This window comes from Oncorhynchus kisutch, linkage group LG3, assembly GCF_002021735.2.
Source record: "Oncorhynchus kisutch isolate 150728-3 linkage group LG3, Okis_V2, whole genome shotgun sequence".
Taxonomy (NCBI): Eukaryota; Metazoa; Chordata; class Actinopteri; order Salmoniformes; family Salmonidae; genus Oncorhynchus; species Oncorhynchus kisutch.
In genome coordinates this window covers 64622364-64646041 of record NC_034176.2, presented here as the reverse complement: position 1 = coordinate 64646041, position 23678 = coordinate 64622364, and the positions used below count along the sequence as shown (strand labels likewise).

Sequence of the window (23678 nt, the reverse complement as noted above, 5' to 3'; positions counted from 1 at the left end):
AACCATGACAGCTAATAGGCCTAAGCAGCAGGTCATCCATCACATGTTGAATTGAAACATGATCCTATTAAAAGTGTGTTTGTGCACCCTTACCGTCCAGCAAACGTTACCGGAGCATGGGCTCTTGGACCAACAGGCTCAGAGACAGATTCTACCCCCAAGCCATTAGAATGCTAAATAGCCATAAGACTGCTAAATAGTTCATTAATGGTTACCTGGACTATCTGCACTGACCCTATCTTGCACTGACTCTATGCACACTCACAAGACTTTATATATACACTATATACACACAGTACACTGACACGCTCACACAAATCCCACAAGCATTCACACACACACACACACACACACACACACACACACACACACACACACACACACACACACACACACACACACACACACACACACACACACACACACACACACCCTCTCTTTTACAGTCATCATGTCCTGCTGCTACTCTGTTCTTTATTTTACTCTTATTATTATCTATCCTGATGCCTAGTCACTCTACCCTGCCTTCATGTACATATCTACCTCAAACACCTCATCTGGTACTGGTACTCCCTGTATAGAGCTCCATTCTTGTGTATTTTATTCCTCTTGTGTTCCATTTTTATAAATGATAATTGTTTAACTCTGCATCGTTGGGAAGGGCTCGGCTCGTAAGCGAGCGTTTCACGGTTAAGTCTACACCCGTTGTATTCAGCTCATGTGACAAATAAAATTTGATTTGATTTTTGATTGCAGGGGAAGAAGGAGGAAGGATGCTAAGGGGCCAAATTAGACTTCTGTCTGAATGAAGAATCAGCTGCTGGGACAATCCCAGGAAGAGTGGACCGACTGGCTCTTTGTGGTGCTGTGGTTTGAGTGCCATTGATATGGCCCAGGACCTTCAGGGTCAGAGGAGACCATTCTTACCGGGGGGAAGAAATCGACAGAGTGCCTATCAGCATGACTCTACTCTAGGGGTCACACCATAAATATCTAATCCTTTTCCTGCTGCTTTGAGTGACAACAAGAACCCTCCTTCAAGAGTTAACTCCCTCATGACTTTCCCCGTTTTTCTCTAGTGGGGCACAACTATCCACCCGTCAACCTAAATGAAAATGAAATCACGTGTCCTTACGATGGTCCCAACTCCCAAAGATTGAGAGCTTCCCCCTCAGCAATTCTCTTCCAGTGCTCTGTAACTCAGGCGGATGCACAGGGCATCATCGGTTACGATGCAGGGTAACTTTTTGCCCAGCGGGAAACCTCTGAAGGAGAGATGCAGAGGAGCCAGGCCAACGTCTGGTCTTGCGTTGGGAGAAGGTGTTAGCCAACATGTTGACAGATAGTGGAGTAAAACAGGCTGCTGCAGCGTCTTTAGGGGTGATAATTCATCCCAGTCGTATACCTCACTAAATAAGATGAACAGCTCATGTCAGCTCCGACTCTTACCTCCCACAGAGTTGGAATAAGCATGTGGGATGAAGCAGAGATGGGCCTTATGTTCATGTGGAGAAAAGGGTCTATCTTGATTCACAACAGCTTTCAACTCCCATTGGTTCTCACTGTTTAGGGCATAAAAATCTGTTGATTCTTATTTGAATTGATTGTTGTCATTTGTATGAATGTAATTACTTCTTTCACTTTAGTTAAGTCTAAATGTTCATGGCATCGAAAAGCTTGTTTGACCCAATGGCAATTGTTTCCAATTATGTTATGTGCTTTTAAAAGAAGAAATTAAAAACCCAAAGATTTACTTGAAACCAACTGTACTTGAAAAGTGTGAATAAAAAAGTAGAGAGAGAGAGAGAGATAAAGTCATGTGACTTGGCCGGACTTTAAAATGTTGAATTATTTGTATTTATTTATTTGCTTTATTGAACCTTTATTTAACAAGGCAAGTCAGTTAAGAACAAATTCTTATTTACAATGACTGCCTACCCCGGCCAAACCGGGAATTACAACTCTCAACAAGGGTAACTTCTCTACCCCGCGACTCCAGGCACTGCGCCACATCTCCCAGAGTAAAACACAAGTGTTGATTAGTTTATGGGAGACACAGTATTGCCCCTTCGAAACTTTTTATGTAGGAGGAGGGCAGTTGAATAAAGTGGATTCAGAGTGCTGAATGTGGCCAGTTGCTGTTTTAGCAAATGTTGTTTTGCAGTGGAAACACAGGAAAGAAAGCAGGCTTGCCAAGACCCGCGGAGCAGTCTTTTTTCAGCCTGGTCAATATTTTTTTTTTAATTCAGCAGTAAGCATTTGTGTGCTTTGATCTAGGAATCAGGCGTCTGCGTGAATGCCCTTATTGTCATGTTATGTGTACACAGTGTGTGAATGATTGGAAATAGCGTGGCTCCCAGGTTCATCTGGGAGAGATGACAGAGCTGGGAGGCCCGGGCCGGGATTGAAATCCCCCAGATGCTGTTTATTTTTCATGGGGAAGGAAACCTAATTCATCACCCTGGCCTTGTTTAAATGCTCCTTGCAAGGAGGCAAGACTTGGGTCACGACTCTCACCACACCCCTCCCTCCTGGTGCCTCGCCCACAACAATCCCCAGCCCCCGTCACGCAGCAGAGCAACACCTGTCTGGGTGTGCCAGACACATGGAGCAAGGTGTTGAGCTACACAACATGTGTTTACTTAACTTATTCAGTTTTTTTCAGTGCGTTGATTTAAATGTGCTATTTTGAAAAGGCACGGGTTATATCTGCTACATCTTTCAAAAGAAACGGAACATTTGAAATGCTTATATGTGGAGCCAGTAGTGAAACTAGGGGCTAATACATTTGATAAAATAGTGAAAGCAAAGATCTTGGCATCCAAACCCCTCTGGCATCCAAGAGTAAGACAGAGAGAGAGACTCCCTCTCCCTTGACAGGTGTTGTTAATGGCAGTAACTCAAGGGGCAATACCCAGACTGAACGTCCTTTCATCTGGCACACCTGAACAGAGCGCGCTCCCTGGGTTCACAGCAGGTGGAGGCTTCTGCCTGGCTGCCTCGGTGTGACATTACACAAACAACAGGCAGCACATACAGCCCCAGCCTAACAACCCAGACCTGCCTGCCACCACCTCCACTACGCTTGTTCTATACTTCACTTTAGTCACCATCCTCATGTGCAGCCTCTGCATTAGGCCATCCACTGCCTTTCACAGGAAATGTTGTAGCTTTTCCATTCTGAGAACACAGTCACTGCTCCGTAGCCAATGTACCGTTGTATATTGATGATGCTAAGTGAAATATCAAGACAAGGTCTTTCATTGAGCTGGAGAAAAAAGCCTGTTTGGTTGTTTAAAGGACGTGTTGCATTACATGGGAGGGAGAAGTAGGTCCATGGCATTGGTTGCCTTCAGCTGGACACATAATTAGAGTGGCTCCTTACCTATAATTTGCGTAATAGTTTTGGGGTGGCGGTATGTTATTACCATATGAAAAGGCTAAGCAGGGGTCATTGTGCATCGCTACAGCAATTAGAGGCGAGCTGAGGGCAGAAGAATGTTTGGAGCTGCCATTAATTGGAAATCACTACAAAGCCCATGCTTTAATTATCATTTAGTGAGAACAGCACTGCTTAAATTAATATATTTCCATTGCCATTATTTACAGTAACAGTATGAATGTCTGGATCAGTTTCCTTTCATAGCGTTGGGCTTTGAAGAGAATGGAATTCAATTAGATGAATTTGAAAGGCTGTATGCTTGTTGTAAGGCTTTCGCATGCTAATGCAACATGCTGCTTTTACATTTAAATGGGATTTTTGTTTGTTTGTTTGTCGAGATGTATATAGTAAATGTCTGATGATTATACAGTATGATGCATATTTGACTATTGTGTGCTTCATTTGTGTCATTGTAAATTGAAAAGGACACATCATGTCCAGGATCTCAATGATGGCTTATTTTGTGCTAACCTTTCTCTCTCCTTGCTGTGTGCTTTCTGCAGGTCGGAATGAGCTGATAGCCCGATACATCAAGCTTCGGACTGGAAAGACGAGGACGAGGAAGCAGGTAAGAGGGGAGCGGAAAAGTTTGCATGGCATGTTAAAACTGCCTGTTGAATTATTTGAATTATTACAACTGCCTGTGTCTCTGCTGGAGAGAACATAGGGCACACACACACACACACACAGTTGCATGGAGCTTTGCTGCATGCTTGGTCTGATGGGAGGCTGTCTTACCAGACCCTGGAAGGGTTCAGTCTTCTTACAGTTATCCTGCATGAGAGGATGCCTCTTCAAAAGCTCTCCCTCACACACACACCACACACACACACACACACTCTGACTTGGACACCCTCACATTACAGTAACGCAACTATAACACACTCGTTCTGTCTGGAAGAGTGTTATAAGATGGATACATTATTCATTATGTTTTAAAATAATCACAACAGAAACTGGATTAGGACATAGATGATAGGATATTGATTAATAACAACATTATTTTAGTCTGTTATACGTTTCCAGTTGATGTAAGCAACAGACTGTAGATATAAATAGATATTATCCATAAGCTCCCATAATATCAGTTGGTGGGAAGGTGTCTGACCATGAGGTCCATCAGTCTGGTTGAGCAGGAAGTCATGCTTATGACCACTGGCTCGTATGTCCATGATAAACACCCTGTGTCCAGACTGACACTCTATAGCTGGGTGGGAATTGATCAGCCAGCTAGAGAAAGTGTGCTATGTCTGTAATTCACTCTCTCAGTGGGGAATCACACAAGATAGGTTGTTTGCCTGCTGTAATATAATTTATGATACAACCAAAAAACACAAATATTTGATATTTAATTATTGAAGTGTTGAGATGTTAAGAAATCAGTCTCAATCAGAAATCATGGTAATTTATTTGAGTTAATTAACATAATTTGAAATATTATGATTACTTCCCCATTCACTGCTTTAACTAAAGAGCCCTGTTCTGTATGAGACTAGAGAAAACAATATCAGGACATAGGTTCATTTAAAATAAGGAATGTCAGATTGAATTGTAATCTTATTTTGGCGAGGTGGATTGTAGTACTTCCCCATCACCCTGCTCCCCGTATTAACAGACATGCTTTTAGGCGTTGATCATTCCCCGGTGAACTACCTCAACAGCCACTTGTGTGTGATTGGCCTGATTAAGACCGAGAGCAGAGAAAGGAAATCCCCCTCAGACCAAGCGTTTGTTCCTCCCCCCGTCAGAAATACAGACTGACCACACATTATCTTACTATAGCCAACCACTTACATACTGAATATTTTATACAAAAGCATGACATATTTCCAAGTCTGTGTGAATGTTGAAAGCAGCATGGGCCTCTGAAACGACTTATCCGGCTCCCTTAAGAATACAAGACTGGCCAATTCTCATTCAGTACACAGTCGATCACATCTGCGCCCTGTTAATGTGTGCTAAAGAGGCCTGCATCCTTCTTAATCAGCTCACTTAAGTGACAACAACAGGCAACACAATGCTTTGTGGCTGTGAGCTTGGTGTGTGGCTTGGAGATGCTTCTATTATCCTATTGGGCAGCTCAAATCCCCCTGAAGTGTTCTCAACAAAGAGATGTGTAATCCTTTTTGTATTTTTGGTGTTCTTGTTTTTTTCTCTCTTCTTTTGTTTAAAAAATGGAGGTGTCTAGTCACATACAGGTCTTAGCAAGAAAGAAAGTTCGAGAAATCTCAGCTGCCATCAAGGTACGTCTGGCTTTGCCCAGTTGCAGGGGGGCTTTTCATCGCCATGGTTACAGGCTGTTCCTTTGTTTTCCTCCCCTCCCCTACCCCGCAGGTGTCTAGTCACATTCAGGTTCTTGCCAGAAGGAAATCTCGTGAGTTTCATTCCAAGCTAAAGGTATGCGCTTTTCTGCTTTTGGGCTTGTGGTTGCTGTGCGTCGTCTTACTTCCTGTTTCCCGTGGTGACAGAGTGAATGCCTGACGCTCTGATTCCCGTAGCCTAGATCCCCTGCTTATGATTAGAATTCATAATATAACACCCTCTCTCTCTGACACACACACACACACACACACACACACACACACACACACACACACACACACACACACACACACACACCTCCATAAGTGTTTTATTTCTATTTTCTTCATTGTTATTGAACAATAAGTGCATTTGCTTTGAAAACAATTATAAGGATCTGTTTAAATACTTATTTTAGGTTTGTGAAAATATAAGATATTACTAGTGTCCATAATGCAAGTCTGAAAATACATGTAGATATAATGTGAATTAGAAATTCAATATTCTCATGAGAGCAAGGCTCTGTTCCACAGATTCTCAAAAAGAGCTTAAAGAATTTCACTTTTTTTCTGTAATTTTTTGCCAAGAAAAATATGTTAATGTTAGCCCAGACATCCGAAAGGCAAAGTCATCATTTTCTACAGTTAAATGAAAATGAGCCCAACCGCATTGGATCCTTATAAAACCCTCAAAGCAAATGGCACTCATAGTTTGTAGATTTTGTTGCTCCTTTCTTTCTGTTTGGCATGACAATGTGAACCCAGAATCAGAGGTTGGTACTGGTGTTATCTGTACTGTATGTGGGAAAGCATGTTGGCAAGATGCATTGGCTGTTGGTGAGTGGCTGAGAGCTGGAGTTCAGAGGTCATCAGCAGAAGTCTGTTTACATGTCCTAAAGCAGACACACTATCAGCCACTGATGTGCTGCATGTTAAAAGGGTTTAGGTTCACAGACTAAGGGTGGTCTATGAAAAAACCTTTGCCTCTTTATTTGTAATGTTTTAACCTAATCATCTTCCCCTGTCCATGCTGAGTTAAGACCATGAGGAAGCAGCATCTCACCTACCCTCTCTGCTGTTGTGCCAACCCTCCATATTGACAACTCTAGGCTATCACATTGACATTGCTATCAGTTGCCTTCTCCTCTCTGTGTACATGTGTAGCTGTCCTATTACATTCTTCCTCTGTTACTCACAATGTGTTGAAAATCATGTGCTAGCATGAAATGTCTTGTGAAAAGAAATATATTGTGAAAGGTGTAATCTTGTAATAAATGTACCTGTAATTCAAAACATTTTTTACAGGGGTCATTTGGCAATGTATGTGTGTTTTAAGGACCTTAAAGTTTTGCCAGATTTCTTTCGCTCTCGTCTTTATGAAGGGATGACTACATCTTTTGACTCTCACACTTTTCCCCTGTTCCCAGTGTTCAGATGGATTAATGACCCCTCATTAGTGTGTGTGTGTGTGTGTGTGTGTGTGTGTGTGTGTGTGTGTGTGTGTGTGTGTGTGTGTGTGTGTGTGTGTGTGTGTGTGTGTGTGTGTGTATCAGCCAGCTGTAAATGCCTGGTCTTTCAAGCACAGTTTGGCTGTCTGAGTTAAAACAGCCATCCCTGTCTACTCTCATCTAAAGCAAATTAGAGATCAGCAGCAAAGAGAAAGGCACGCGTCCCCCTCCATTTTACAGGGAACATCGCTGTATATCTGCTCTTTCTCTTTTCTTATCTGAGACATGTTGAGTGAAATGACAGTCATTATGGTGCCATTCTTTGTGCTACTTCTCTCGAGCCATGGCTGACCATAATGATCAAATCCTCAGACATTCCAAGTCCACCACATTCTCCAAAATGTCCCACCCCACATTATTATTATTATCCAAGTTTCAGTGTGACAGCAGTGCTAGTTGATTAATGAGTCTGAGGTTCCTGTACAGATACATTATTTCAGTGTAATGTTTTGACAGAGGACATGGCATGAATACTTCAAAGTGCAGTTTGATTTGAATACACATTTGAATATTTTATACCATTTAACAATGGTATTTTGTCAGTCAGGGTTTTCTTACATTTTTGTTATGACCAAAGGATATCATGTCCTAAAAGATGATTCAATAGAATTCATATAATTTTACAAGCATTATTGTAATCAAATCTGATTAACTGAATGAAATCATATGACTTTCACCTACATTGTCAAATTGATTGAAGTGATTTCTAGAAATGCTCTTTGTTATCAAGGTATTGTGCGTTGGATCATTGAAATCAAAATGCTCATTGTTAAACCATAAATTGTTACATCTTGCTAATGCAGGATTGTTGTCCAGAGGGATTGTAAAATTACAATAAAACCTTGTTTGTTTGCATTCAGGTTACAAGCATGGTAAGTATCAATTATCTGTCCAAGCTCCTCGCTCTGCTCTTGCCAGACCTGTCAGCTGGTTGAGTATCTTTGCTTCTGCTATTGTACCATAGCTGCTGCTGCAGCCCAGTGACTGTCTAGTCTGTGGTCCTCTGTCATAGCTTCACACCCCTCCATCTACAGATACTGTACAGCTCTTGCCAGCATGCTCACCCTCAGCTTCTGCATGTTTTCTCATGGGGATCCTAGTTCTGTAATGATGGGTCAGAAGTCATACTGTATACTGCTCTACTTGTGTTGGGATAAGAAACAACATTTCTGTTTGTTTGTGCTGCTGTGTTAACACACAGTAGAAACGGAATGCCATAGATAGAGTTTAGCTGGATGGTATACAGCAGACAACTGAGTGGAATTGATGCTAGCGATTATTTCTTCACCGTTCCCTCAGCCACTAACTCCCTAACTCACTACCCCACTACTGTCAATGAATTAACCTTTCTTGATATCAACATTAAATTAACTGTGATTACATTTTTTTCTGATACACAAAGGCTGAGAGTAGTCCTCGTGTACTGTATTGAGCTGAAGCCTTTCTCATAAGGAGAATAGTGGGGGGACGTGGTGAGAGGAGCCATGAAAGGAACTCTTAACCAAAGCGTTCGTCCTTCGGACTTACTTGAGTCATTCTCTTTGTATGGTTAACTGTTCTGTCAGGCAGACAAATCCAGCCTTGACATAAGAACTATTGAATTATGTTATATTCAAGGAATAGCGGAGAAAGGAGTTATTATTACTCACTCTATTACCTATTCTATATGGTAGGAAGTGTGTTAGAGATAGATTAGTCAACAAGGAAACGTGCTTTTATTAAGTGCATACCCGCACGTACCATTTTATTCAGGAATTCAGTTTTCACCTTACTCTGTGGCACATTCCTTTGAAACAATCCACTTCTTTAATGGCTGCCGCAATATGTTTGCTTTTAACATGCCTGCTGTCCGTCATTGTTGGAGGCGAGTGTGTGTGCTCGTGTGTTTAGAAGCGTGGCTGTTGTTATCACTGTTCTATGTCCTCCATCTTGCCCTCTGTGAGTGCTAAGCCTTTTGTGATGGCTGTTGAAGGATCAGACCGTGAAGGACAAAGCCCTCCAAAGCATGGCCTCCATGTCATCGGCTCAGATCGTCTCTGCCACCGCCATCCACAACAAGCTGGGCCTGCCAGGCATCCCGCGCCCAGCCTTCCCTGGAGCGGCAGGGGTAAGAGGCCCGCCGGCAACCCACTATCGGTCCACTCAGACCAACACACCACAGAGGGCAGCCACCAGGCCCCCTGCTCCCCAGCCAACACAGCTGACGTCCCATCCAAATCACATTACACACACCAGGGTTTTATGGAAACTGACCACATCTGACAAGCACAAAATCAAAATGAATGCTATTCGAGATAACTACATGTATTAATTGTGCTGCTTGGAAGTATTTTTCGGGGATGTGTGTTTGGATGTTTTGTTGTGTATTGATTTATCTAATTTTCTAGTTTTGGCAGGGCATGATATCAACAGCCCAACCTGGATCATCACAAGAGTGAGTATCATGTTCTCTTCTCAGAAAACATGCACTGTGACAGTTTTCTATTTCTCTCCCCCTCTCTGTCACCCTCTTGCTGTTCCACTCACTTTCTCGATCTCTGTCGCTCTATTTCACGTACTCGCCAATATTTTCTTTCTGGGTGCAGCGGTTGAAGGGTCCATATAGAAATGATAGATAGAAATGGATGGGCTCTTGTACAAAAACTTCAGTCAGCCTTATTTCTTCTTAGCTGTTTGTCAGTGATATGTTCAATATGTTGCTCTGTAGAAGTTCCAGACCATTGCATTTTTCCCTCTGTTTTAGCATCAAGCCATTCACCCAACAAGCATATCCCATACAGCCGGGAGTAACAACGATTTCCAGTAAGGCTTTCGCTCATGCAAATTTCCTTTTTTCTTAATAAGTAGACCTATAGCGTTGTTTAAAATCTGACATTATAATGAGCTATGGAGATAAAATCCAGTTTGTTATGTCAGAGAGAGAGTGTTACTCATGGTGGTTGTGATGCAGGCTTTGAGCCCACATCAGCCCCAGCCCCAACAGTCCCAGCGTGGCATGGCCGCTCCATTGGGACATCCAAGCTTCGGCTGGTGGAGTTCTCTGCCTTCCTGGAGCAGCAGAGAGACCAAGACTCTGTGAGTATCCTTTTATCCAGAGCGACTTAAAGGAGCAATCAGGGCTAAGTGCCTTGCTCAAGGGCACATCAACATATTTTTCACCTACACGGCTCTGGGATTCAAACCAGCAAGCTTTTGGTTTCTGGCCCAACACTCTTAAACACTAGGCTACCTGCCGCTACTCGTCACCACTCTGCATATGTATTATATGTATCTTGCATGTACCACTCTACCAGGCTACTCATCACCACTCTGCACCACTACACACTGCCACTGACCTATTCACTGTATCCAGACTGGCACTACCTCAGGGTTATTTATGGGGTTTTAATGTTGAGGGAAAAAATACCCGCACGCTCTTATAGCTCTTCTTTTTCATGAAAGCATGTAAAAGCATGTCAAGATAGGGAGGGTATTGTCTGTATTCATGGCCACTCTCATGAGACATAGCCGTCAGTCATTTCCAGCTCTTATCAGCCAGTTCTGGCCCTCTCTCACCACACAGAGGGTCTAGCTGCACACTGTCGAGGATCAAAGAGACGAGAATGAATGCACACACTAGATTGAGTTCCCTTCACTAGTTCTGACCGACCATACACACACACAGAACACTGGGATTAGGGAAAGTAAGATGGACCACAGACCCATGTCACGTCATGTGAAAAGGCACACAGACCAGCAGCCCTAAGCTCATGTCTCACATTCTTTATTGTTTGGTTTGGACGTGAGCGATCTGTCTTGGTTTGTCTGCATTCCCCCGAGAATTTTATTTTGTTATTGATATCGCATGACAACAGCCATTAATCTTGTATTTAGCTGAATATTTGAGATGGTTACATGGCCTTAAGGCTAGGCTGGAGAGTCCATGCAGCACTCTGGTACTGAAGTAAAGGGCAACAGTGACTTTGAAATAACCCTCATGATAAGATTTGACTCTCACAACCAGAGCATTAGGGCAATAGTACAGATTTAATTGTGAAGATATTCCCGGATTTGCTGGCATTCCTCCTTTTTGTCTTATGACTATATATGACTATCTTATTTATATTTAAACCATGGAGAACAGACTGACTGGTACTGTGAATTAGAATCGTTTTTCTGAGGATCTCAGGCAGCCAGATGTTCTACAGTTATTGAAAACAGAACAGTAATAAACTTCGACTTCTGCATGAGAGATCAATACTCAAAAGCATTTTTTTCTGATTTACAAATGTGTCTTTTTGATATTAGTTGTGTAAGATCCTCCTGTTTACTGTCTTTCAGTACAACAAGCACCTCTTCGTGCACATCGGACAGACGAACCACTCCTACAGCGATGCCTTGCTGGAGTCAGTGGACATTCGTCAGATTTATGATAAATTCCCTGAAAAGAAAGGAGGACTGAAGGAGCTCTTTGGCAAGGGTCCCCAGAATTCCTTCTTCCTCATAAAATTTTGGGTGAGTATCATGTTGCTAAGTATCTGCACTGGTCTGGTGACTGAATAGCACTTTAGTGTGTACAGTAGGCATGTGTGTTTGTATGAAGAAAGAGGTGAAGAAAAGATACGGAGAAGACCAGTATTGTGGAAAGAAAAATAAACTCAGATATTTAAACAAATATGTTTACAGAATGATTTACTATTAATTAGCCTGTGAAATGAAACTGGTGAGATTTAATGCATTTTGTTCTACCTTAGCATCTCTATAAAGATATATTGTATATAATTTCTCATGTTTCTATAGTATAAAGCATTTCCTGTTTTACAACCCAGAGAAAACAGGATTTGTTTGCTTTCATCTCCAGTGAATGGGTTTAATCAGAGGCTAAACACTGAATATGGCTGCAGAATGCATGTTGCTATATTTGGCCTCGCATAGCAGGAGAGCTTGTGATCAAAGCGCTCGCTAATTCAGTGTAATATCTCAAAACAATGGAGTGACCTGGTTGCACTCTTAATGGCTGTTTAAACATTGCATGTATTTTACCCCAATGGAAAATGCTAACTAGCGGCAGCCAACAAAGTGGGGCTCGCTGTCGCAGCCAGAACAGCCCGCTCAAATTCCTTTTGAAGTGACCGGTCAATCTGAATTTCAAATGAAAGGCACAATCTGCACAATAATTAAAGTGTAACTGCTTTGACTAATGAAGGAGGAGGATGCTATAGAAGGAGATGTGCTCTTTTTGTCCCCATAATGAACATGATGTCCTGGAACTAGAGAGCTGCCCTCAGAGCACTGCTCCTTTTCACTAGCATGAATCAGTCTCTTAACATAACTTCATTTAATCTCCCTTAAAATCTAGTTCCAAATATGGATTACATTTACATAGTCATTCAGAGGTGGCTAAGAAGTTTGTTATTTATTTAAGACTGTCCATTCATTTGATCACTGATGCCCCGCTAGATGATAATACATTCACAGGTGTAGGATATTTTTTAGTTGAAATAAATGACTTTCAATCTACACTAACATTTTTCCATTGCATGGTGCATATACATACAATTATGTTCTGCATGCCATTAAATTGTCATCTCATTGCCCTCTCACTAGAGAGCAGTATTGTGATGACCATTCTTTGCTAAAACACATTTCTCTCACCTCATATGGATGAACAAATTAGACACATTTCTGTCTTACCAACGACTAATTTTGTGTTATTTGTGGTTCCCAGGCTGACTTGAACTGCAACATTCAGGATGAAGTGGGGGCTTTCTATGGAGTGACCAGTCAGTATGAGAGCTCCGAGAACATGACAATCACCTGCTCAACTAAGGTGTGCTCCTTTGGCAAGCAGGTCGTCGAGAAGGTGGAGGTGGGTAAAAAAAAATCTTCTGTAAATGACATATTCACCTGTTGATAGCAGTATATGTGGAGGCCGAAGAAGCTCACACCTGGTTAGGTGAGGTGCTGGCAAGCAAAGTAGAACACTTCAAAAAGAACAGCTTCACACTCTAGGAGTTCAGATGCAATCATTTATTACCAATGTTCTGACAGCCAAGCTGTCTTCATCAGGGTTTAATGACAAACAATGCGGTTCACTAGTTTATATAGTTTGGAAGGACACACACAGGTGTCTGTAATCATGGGCAGCTGTGGCATGATTTCATTGGTCGATTTACAAATATCAATAGAACATGTAAAAAAGCATGAATGGATTGCATACGATCATAGATTTTATTATTATTTTTATTTTGTATTTTTTTCACCTTTATTTAACCAGGTAGGCTAGTTGAGAACAAGTTCTCATTTACAACTGCGACCTGGCCAAGATAAAGCATAGCAGTGTGAACAAACAACACAGAGTTACACATGGAGTAAACAATTAACAAGTCAATAACACAGTAGAAAAAAAAAGAAAAAAAAGAGAGTCTATATACATTGTGTGCAAAAGGCATGAGGAGGTAGGCGAATAATTACAATTTTGCAGATTAACACTGGAGTGATAAATGATCAGATGGTCATGTACAGGTAGAGATATTGGTGTGCAAAAGAGCAGAAAAGTAAATAAATATAAACAGTATGGGGATGAGGTAGGTAAATTGGGTGGGCTATTTACAGATGGACTATGTACAGCTGCAGCGATCGGTTAGCTGCTCAGATAGCAGATGTTTGAAGTTGGTGAGGGAGATAAAAGTCTCCAACTTCAGCGATTTTTGCAATTCGTTCCAGTCACAGGCAGCAGAGAACTGGAACAAAAAGCGGCCAAATGAGGTGTTGGCTTTAGGGATGATCAGTGAGATACACCTGCTGGAGCGCGTACTACGGGTGGGTGTTGCCATCGTGACCAGTGAACTGAGATAAGGCGGAGCTTTACCTAGCATGGACTTGTAGATGACCTGGAGCCAGTTGGTCTGGCGACGAATATGTAGCGAGGGCTACATCATATAGGCCTACAAACACTTTATTTACAATGGATAACAAAAACACAATCATCACAGGAATGGCTTCAGATCAAACTCTACAATGAGATCTTTAAATTAAAGATCCAGGTGGCCTCTAGTTTTATCAATAAATTGTCAAGGTCACCCCCTCTCTTAGGGAGGGTGACTTGTTCGATGCCAATATAGGGAAGGTATACGGTATGTGTGACATATCTATCAGTATATGCGTCACACGTTTCTGGATGTTGGTTCTCTCTCTCCCCAGACGGAGTATGCCCGGTTTGAGAACGGACGCTTTGTGTACAGGATAAGCCGGTCTCCCATGTGTGAATACATGATCAACTTTATCCACAAGCTCAAACACCTGCCTGAAAAATACATGATGAACAGTGTCCTGGAGAACTTCACCATTCTTTTGGTAAATATTACTTCCTGTCCTGTCCTGTCCTTCCTACTACTGCTTCCTAAAGCAGCCAATTACAAAAGCCTCTCTCACTACTCTAACCTGTGGCTAGGACCCTCCCTCTCCTTTATCCTAGCTTTCTGCTGGGCTCCTTTGGCTCCAGCGAACCTGAAAAGAGGAGCTCTGACCGGGGCCTGAGATGAGCCTCGCTCCCTTCACCTGCATTCCTCACATTCCACAGGGGATGGAACGCAGTGTGAGGAGTCTTATCATCTGCAGGGGAGAGGAGGGGAGGGGAGGGGAGCGATCACAGGGGGTGGGGACCCCTGTTATTAGCCATCACATGGGGGCTTAAAGTCCTATTCTCCACTGCAGAGAGAGCTCTTTTTAATGGATGTGTGGGTGTGCACTCTCAACCCTGCCCCGGTTTTGTTTGTTTCATTTTTTTTTTCACCCACTCCTTTAATTTCCTTAGATTTACAAATTGACTTGTTTTTGTCACATTGTTTGCTGATTGAGATCTGTCCGTGGGCCTTTAAACATCGGAAAGTCCTTTTCCTGAGACCCATATTCCTCTCCAGAGACTGCTCATTGCATTACATGGAGTGGGATTGCGTTAGGTCTGAATGACTAACATGACATCTCCGTCTCTTCCAGGTGGTGACGAACAGGGACACACAGGAGACTCTGCTGTGTATGGCGTGTGTGTTTGAGGTGTCGAACAGCGAGCACGGTGCACAGCATCATATCTACCGACTGGTGAAGGAATGAGACTCCTGAACCCCCTGAATCCTCCCTTTACATAGACTAAAGAACCTCAAAACAAATTGACAGTGCCTCTAGCTGAAAATCACACATGCACTGCTTTTCGGTCACATTTTGGGCGAGGCCTATTGTTAGTCATTTCTTTGTATATTAATGTATGTATTTGATGTTTGACTGCAGCTGTGAATTGCGGTACAGTTGTTCTATGTTTTGATACAGGAGAAGTTCTTCATTTTAAAGGATGGCGAGTCAATCTTTGTTTGTAGGATGTACATATATAAGAGGCAGTATGTAAGGAATCTGTTGGTTGGGTTTAATTTGGTCAGCAGACATTATGTATATGTTGTCTTCTTTCGCTTTGATCTTGTAATGTACACTTAGAAAACACTAGGAAGATGTTGTCTTTTCCCCATTGGTCCTGTAAACTACATGTATATCTGTAGTTGATTTGTGAGCGTATAGGTCACAGGAGGTTGGTGGCACCTTAATTGGGGAGGGCGGGCTTGTGGTAATGACTGGAGTGGAATCAGTGGAATGGTATTAAATACATCAAACACATGGTTTCCAGGTGTTTGATGCCATTCCATCTGCTCCGTTCCAGCCATTATTATGAGCCGTTCTCCACTCAGCAGCCTCCTGTGGTATAGATATACAAACCGTACATACACACTTGACCAATAGGTTTTTCCAAAGAAAAGCATTTAAAAAAAAATACATTTTGGTGATAATGACATTTCTTCACGAAAGTTAGTTGAAGGCAGGTGATTGTGGGCATCATAATAGTGAAGTTATTGCTTTACAAAAACATCTGTTTCTTTCAGGGAAATAAGATACCGATCCCTGTGGACAATCCACGGTCTTAGACACTAACAGCAGAATGAATGCACTGTGATTACACTACAGAGGCCTGGTTCAACCTGTGTCTGCCTCAGACAGGGCTTACACGTCTTACATTGCAATAAGGAAACCATACATCTATCCTGTTCCAATGTCCTACGCTACAAACGAGTCCCTCTCTTCAGAGAAGACAGTCATTCAAATGGATTTGATTCTAAAAACATGAAAGCACTACTTTAGCTACTCTGAGTGGACTGTCACCTTGTCCTAAGCACTTGGTTCCCCTTCTAGGACATGCCGATTTTTAACTTTTTCTTTTAGGTGTGTGGTTTAAGGTTTTAGGATATCCTGAAATAACCATGAGAAAATGGATCACTTCTTAGACAGCGGGCTGTGTTCAGTATGCAGTTACATTGCCTCTGAACAGATTGTGTATTTTTTCTGGTCATTGCAGTGTAATTTCTACTAAGTCCTAGCCAGTGTCGCTGCCTTTACGTTCACACCACCCCATGAATCTGTGGCCTACACCAATTCCGAGCCTTAAACATGTTACGGACGTGTGAATTCCAAAAGATGCCACTAAAGCTGTGATCTCTTTCCTAAGCTGGGTGACTAATTTTCACATTTTGTAGGAATTCTACTACAGTACAATCTGCCAAAGTGTAACAGTGTACAGTGCCTTATTGTATGGTGTCAAACTGGCCTTGGTTCACTTTTAAGAATGTATTTTGTTTTTAACACGCACAAAAAATATATAAAATCACTCACCAATATACATATTGGTACAAAATCTTACCACACACACGAGTTAAACTGAGTTACTTTTTAACGTAAATAAGAACTGACTTTGCCTTTCCTGTTTTGAAAGACCAAAAATACAGAGATACATACGATCTCTAGTCATGTCCTGCACTGTAGCATGGAAGTGCCTTTGGTTTAGAATCTCCAGCAATGAAAACACTAAATAATTACGAATTAAGCATTGCTAAACCAAAAAGAGATGTAATGAAACCAATCACCACATTGCCTTGCTGAAGGTTTGTACTAGATGACAAGGGACAGTGAGTGAGTCAATCCATGGTGAAATAAAATATATATTAATATAATTTGGTTTTAATAAATGATCTGTTAAGAAGAGTACCTGTACTATTCATGTGTGTAAATGTATAGTCTGTGAAAGGCCTGTTTGACCAGACAGCAACTGATAGAATGGAGGATGGTGACTCGTTCCAGCAGCTGTGAAGTCACATAGGCTTACAACTTTACCTTAAGAAGAGATGTTTCCTGATTCTTACTAAATTATTTATGGGAACATCTTATTCTGAATCATTGCAGAAAATGTTTCTGGTGGATACAGACATGGTTGGTTCAATTGCTCAGTATTTTTGCTACAGCCCTATGGAGACTGGAGTTCAGTAGGCATATGTATTGTTCCTTTGTTAACTGTCTTATCTCTCTTTTTGCCCTGTGTACTAGTTCACGTTTAGGAATTACTTACTGAGGTGTTCCTGTTTTATTGTTCTACATGTATATGATGGTTTGTGATTACATTTTGGGTATATTCCAAGCCCCAAGAGGGTGGTGATGCTGTTACGGCTACACTGCTGGTACATTTGACCTGTCAGTTCCAGGCTGGAACAGCTGACTGTACCTCCCACGTCTCTGGGGACCAGAAGACTGTTGCCTTTGGTCAGATGAATTGTCCGGAGGACACTCTGAATAAAATGGACATAAAGCATGGATGTGTAACGGAATCTCGACACAAAGATATCAGCAGTTTAGCTCTTGTTGTTATTTGTTTGTAATTTGGTCTAAATGTAGGTACTGGTACCTTTTTTGTTGGTTATTACCATTTTAAGATGTTGGCTTTAAAGTGAACTTTTCCATAGTTCAGATAGTATCATAAAAACAACTATTGGGTTTGTGTGCAGAGATTTTCTTTGTAAAAAGGTGCTTTGTATAAAATGATATATCCTTGCTTTTCTTGGTACAGAAGTGTGATATCTTTTCATATCCACGACAGTAACGCGTTGGAGCAAGGGACAGAAAACAAAACCTGCTATGTGTATGTGTTCTCTACTGCATATGGTCTTGTCTTTGCTCCGTAACATTTTGATGCCTTCTTGATAAAGTGGTCGATATTTTGTAGCTTTCTAGATACTTTGTATGTATACAATATTGAAGTTAAATAAATCAGGAAAAATATGGTCTCCCTTTTTATTCTGTGAACAACTGACAGTGAGAATACAAAAACAATTTAGAGCATCTCCACATTAATACATTAAATTGGAACCTTTAGATAAATAAACATAATATGTAAGAACACACCAGCTGTACTAACCACAAATAACCAACAGAGGGAGCCATTCCCTGCCTTTTGTATTGGTGCCAGCCTTGTTATAGTATCTCCATTATGTGGCAGTATTTTCAGTTATGAAACTGGATTTCATAATCTGGGACAACAAAAGAAGCCCTTATAAAAACAATAATGAAGCCCATTGAAGTCACTTACACAGGCTGCACTCTTTGATACAGATTGTTCACATTTAACAGACTCTCCTATCTAGAGCAACTTTCATGGGGAATTAGGGTTAAGTGCCTTGCTCAAGGGCACATCAACAGATTTGTCATGTAGTCGGCTGGGGGACTCGAACCAATGATCTTTCAGTTACTGGCCCAAAGCTCTCAAGGTTCCCGCTAGGCTACCTGCCACCCAATGTTATCATCCCTAAAGCACAGCCCTCTGTCAGCTAAAGTTCTGTGCTTCGTTCATTTTGAATTAGATCTAGCATGACTATTTCACTTAATTATATATATATTGTGAATGATTTATGAAGCATTTGTGTCATTATAAAATGTATCACTTTCCTTTTTGCGTAACAGTTATCATGGGTAATACTGAACGCTAACACCAGATGGAGCCCTTATCAAATGAAAGACTTGTCCATTGGACCAACCTAAAAATGACTGAAGGCCACAGTGCTGTTGTTTGGCTGTTGCACTGACATGGTCATTCTGTAACGCTGTTGTAAATAGCATATTTTAACCTGGAGCCTAGGTATGTCTATTGCTCTCTCATTCACTCACTCAGACATCGACACCTTGTAACGGTTTTATGTTTTAATGATTGTAACGCCAGTAGTTTAGTGTGCTTAATAATCAGAGAGAACAACTCGTCCGTCTACAGAATGCCCTCTCCCTATCCTCTCTCTCCACTGACACATAATATCTAACAGATGTGTGTCTGTCTGTCTGGCTCATGTGTGTGAGAGGATCTGATTATGGAGTCATTTTTAAATCCATGCACAGTGCACCAGTGTAATCTTCCCAGGGGTCAGAGCCCTGCCAGATTTGGACTACTACACTCCCTGTGTTTCTAGGGAGTCTTTTACACAGCTGTATCTGAGTACAAGAGGAAGAATACTGGACCCTCATAATGGGTGTGAAATGTTCCTTACTATGGTCTTGATTCATGGTGTAGCTGTCCTCACTTGACAGGTACCAGCAGGGGGTCAGAATTTCTCTCTTAATTCCAGATAAATCCTCGAGATCAAGGTTAGAACGCTGCCTTCTGAATGAACCAGGAAGTGGTCGTCTAAGTGTCAGACTGTGTCTTCCCATTCGGGACAGATGTCATTTCAACGTCTAGTTTTGGTTTACATTTGGTTGATTTGTCATCTAACAGGAATTCAATGTGAAATCAACAAAGAATGTCACCATGTAATTCGATTTAGATGAATAGTTAGCTGAAAAAAATATCAAATTCCCTTATGTTTCCCACGTTGATTCAGTGTCATCACAATTCATTATTTCTTGTTGAAATTACGCGGAAACATTGATTCAACCATGTTTTTTTTAACCACTGGGTTGTTATTAAGCTGATGTTGATGATCAGCATGTATGAATAGAAAAGTGAGATGAGGCAATATATTGTGGAACCCCGCGAAGCTGACTCAATACAATCGCTTTTCTTTTACCATCTGTTTGCTGTGGTGTTTGTCAGTCAAGTGAAATATGTGTGTCACCCAGAGGAGATGCATGGTGCAATGTATTAGGCTATAGCCTCCTATGCAGATGTGTGTAAATTAGTCTTACTTTGTACACTGCATGCTAATGCGTTTTTTTAAAGTATATATGCTCAGCAGTAAGATAATATCTTCTGATTTAGGGATGTCAGTACCTTATTTCACACCTCCCATTGTCACTATTTGAAGTGTTGCATAACCCCCAGGGCTGTCTGCGTTTATGTCGGCATCATCCAAGGCACCAGCCCAGGTACATCACTCAAGGGACAGTAAATTATTCTAAATTAATATTAGTATTAATATTAGAGGCGCATGTATACACTTATTATTCTAAGTGTTGTTATAATTTAGTATATCACTACTATTGTTATTGATGTGGTAGTTGTTGTAATTATTGTTATCATTATTAGTTGTAGTATTAGTCGTTTGTTGTTGTTATTCATTGATAAGTGTTGTTGTTGTTGTTATCATGTTTTATCAAAATACGCAATCAGGTTCTCTGGGAGAGTAACACACTTTATGGGCGGTGTTACTTGTTGTGTTTAGGAACTGTAAAGTTGTCATGTGATCAAAGCAGCGCGAGTCTCCGGTTGTACGCACAGCGCGCAAAGGGCGCAGTTGAGTGTGCTTACTTGGACACAGAGCAAACAGCGACAGCGGCTACATGGACTTCCCATCCTCTACCAACTACTTGAGGGAACGCGTAAAATGAACAATTTATCTCAGAATGTTGGATGTTGCTTTAATTTATAACGTATGTGGATGTACAATTAATTTAGCACTTGCATGACAAAACTCTGTTCTAGTCCGTTTCCCTCCTCAAAAAACGGAATTTGAATGGTATTCTAAAGGGGAATAACGTTTCATTTTAGTTTATGATGGAGTCCAAGGAAAGTAAGATATCTGTGTGGGTTTGCCGAGAGGAGAAGCTTGTCTCCGGACTGTCAAAGCGCACAACCTGTGCAGATGTGGTCAATGTGCTCCTAGAGGATCAAAACTTGAAACAATGTGTCTCTGTAGCCATGCTCTCGGGATCACCCCAGTCCTATTGCATCGTAGAAAAATGGAGAGGATCTGAAAGAATTTTGCCGAATAAAACAAAGATCCTTCGACTTTGGGGCGCGTGGGGAGAGGAGCAGGAGAACGTGCGGTTTGTGTTGGTTAAAAATGAGGCTTCTTTGGCTAACCATGGACCCCGGAGCGCAGAGGCCCGTGTGGTGCTCAGTAAGGAGAGCCCGTGCATTTACAAGGGGACAGCAAGAGCCACCATGGGCTTCTCACCCGAGAAACAACGTCGGATTGTCAGGAAAGCTTTCAGAAAGTTGGATAAAATAAATAACAAGAGGGCGCAAACCGTGTCCAAGGATGCGCCCACTGGGGAGAAAATGGAAACTTTGGTTCACTTGGTCATATCCCAGGACCACACAATCCGCCAACAGATCCAGAGAATTAAAGAACTGGACAGAGAGATAGAAAGGTATGAAGCTAAAGTTCATTTTGACAGAATGAAAATGCATGGGATCAATTACGTGCAGGACACATACTTAGTGGATGTGCATTCTGACGGGCTCTCCAAGCAGGAGGGCGAGAAGCCGTGCTCGGCGGAGGCTGTTGCCCAGTTCGAGGAGTATGCCCAACGGTGTGAGGAGGTGATTAGACTTCAGGATGAATTGGCTGAGCACGAAGCGCTCATGGACAGCATTACTGTGGAGATCCAAGAGGAACTTAACCAGAGGTGGATGGAGCGAAGGCAAGAGGAGCTGTCAAGTAAAGAGGTGAAACCCAGCGCGGGAGAGACCGCTATGTGGGTATCAACGGCCCATGCGACACACACTGAAACTTTAGCCCTCGAGGCTGATACATCATTAGAGAACGATTTGTTTCTGGAGGAGGAGAGGATCAAAACGCAGCTGGATACTAGTTTATACATTGGACTGCGCTTGAACACGGATTTGGAGGCTATTAGGAGTGATTTGAATACAACCCAGGATATTTGGGGGGTGAAAGAAAAGGAGATACGGGATTTGCTGGAGAAAGTGAACTCATTGTATATAGAGGATGACGAGACACAAGGCGAGGACAATGACTGCAACTCTGTGGTCACTGAGGCAGCAATGATGCGTCCCCTGGAGACGAAAAGCGAGTGGGTGGAGCAAGCCAGGGGGCTTTCAAAGACATGCAATGCCAACGATGACGACTCAGACACTGGCCTGAGCTCCATGCACAGTCAGGACTCGGATAACCCACCTGTGTGCGAGTCATTGGTATGAATTGCCAGGATGCTTCAAATTCTATTGACAATTATAGGACATAATTACTGCATGTCTAAAAACTCAGGGATCTGACAGAGTTTATCCCCACAATGAACAACACAATATAATGTATTCAAAAATGTCCCAAAATGTATAGACTATTATGTAGCTTACCCCAATATATAGTCAAAATACCTGGTCACTTAAATATATGCAATTATAGCTATTCACATATTTTGCTGCCTTTTTTCAATATAAAACCCTTTGACCTGTGCCAGGATATGGCACACCTCTGTGTTATCGCGACAGGTTATTATTGATTAAGGAATGGAAATCTTTGTGTTTGCAAGACTAAACAGACTTAAAATAAACCATGCTAAATGTAACACTGATCAAGTGCTAATTCTAGTTGGAAGTGAAGTAGTGCTCTGCACTTATCCAATGTGATTTTGTGGACACACTGATGAGTCTTAAATATGATAAAGATCATTTAAAAAGCTTATGTGCAATTGCTTCATTAAAATGTGTAGAAAATTACTTTGCCTTGCCTAATCAATACTAAGTCTGCAAATTGTATGCATCAGGAAAGAGTTTGAGAAGAGTAAAAAGTATAGGATGATGTTAAACCATGTATGTGTATGCATGTGTGTGTGTGTGACGTGTGTGTGTGTGGTGTGCGTGCATGCATGCATATGCGTATGTGTGAGAGTGTGTGGATGCATGCATCACTGTTTGTGTGTGTGTATGTGTGTGTTCATGCCCTTGCGGCCATGTGTACTTTAGAGAGACGGTAGGTAGGGTAAGGGGTGGCATTTGTACTTTAGAGACACGGTAGGTAGGGTAAGGGGTGGCATTTGTACTTTAGAGAGACGGTAGGTAGGGTAAGGGGTGGCATTTGTACTTTAGAGAGACGATAGGTAGGGTAAGGGGTGGCATTTGTACTTTAGAGACACGGTAGGTAGGGTAAGGGGTGGCATTTGTACTTTAGAGACACGGTAGGTAGGGTAAGGGGTGGCATTTGTACTTCAGAGAGACGGTAGGTAGGGTAAGGGGTTGCATTTGTACTTCAGAGAGACGGTAGGTAGGGTAAGGGGTGGCATTTGTACTTCAGAGAGACGGTAGGTAGGGTAAGGGGTGGCATGCAGCATTACGCAATGGGATGAAAACTCCAAGCAGATGCTGGGCTCGCTCACACAGCGCAAACCAGAGCCTGTACAGTACATAACGGA

General features: G+C 41.9%; 2 protein-coding genes across 6 annotated transcripts in view; both read left to right on the top strand.

The window, feature by feature from the left end:
- Positions 1-18382, top strand: part of LOC109887392 (transcriptional enhancer factor TEF-1) — a 57585-nt gene extending 39203 nt beyond the window's left edge. The window contains exons 4-15 of one of the 5 annotated variants that reach the window (XM_031810732.1): positions 3946-4010; positions 5623-5685; positions 5777-5839; positions 8111-8122; positions 9223-9357; positions 9638-9684; positions 9994-10052; positions 10201-10325; positions 11571-11744; positions 12958-13098; positions 14433-14585; positions 15228-18382. In XM_031810732.1, coding sequence (XP_031666592.1) covers positions 3946-4010; positions 5623-5685; positions 5777-5839; positions 8111-8122; positions 9223-9357; positions 9638-9684; positions 9994-10052; positions 10201-10325; positions 11571-11744; positions 12958-13098; positions 14433-14585; positions 15228-15341 — 1151 coding nt within the window. In that variant the 3' untranslated portion in view covers positions 15342-18382. The remainder of the gene's footprint in view (positions 1-3945; positions 4011-5622; positions 5686-5776; positions 5840-8110; positions 8123-9222; positions 9358-9637; positions 9685-9993; positions 10053-10200; positions 10326-11570; positions 11745-12957; positions 13099-14432; positions 14586-15227) is intronic. The other 4 variants (XM_031810733.1, XM_031810745.1, XM_031810737.1 and 1 more) reach the window with 4 other exon arrangements.
- Positions 18383-20787: 2405 nt separating this feature from the next.
- LOC109872939 (ras association domain-containing protein 10-like) lies at positions 20788-22986 on the top strand. The gene has a single exon (XM_031810729.1). It carries the CDS (start codon positions 21073-21075, stop codon positions 22465-22467), a length of 1395 nt encoding a protein of 464 aa, XP_031666589.1. The 5' UTR covers positions 20788-21072; the 3' UTR covers positions 22468-22986.
- The last annotated feature ends 692 nt before the right edge of the window (positions 22987-23678 follow it).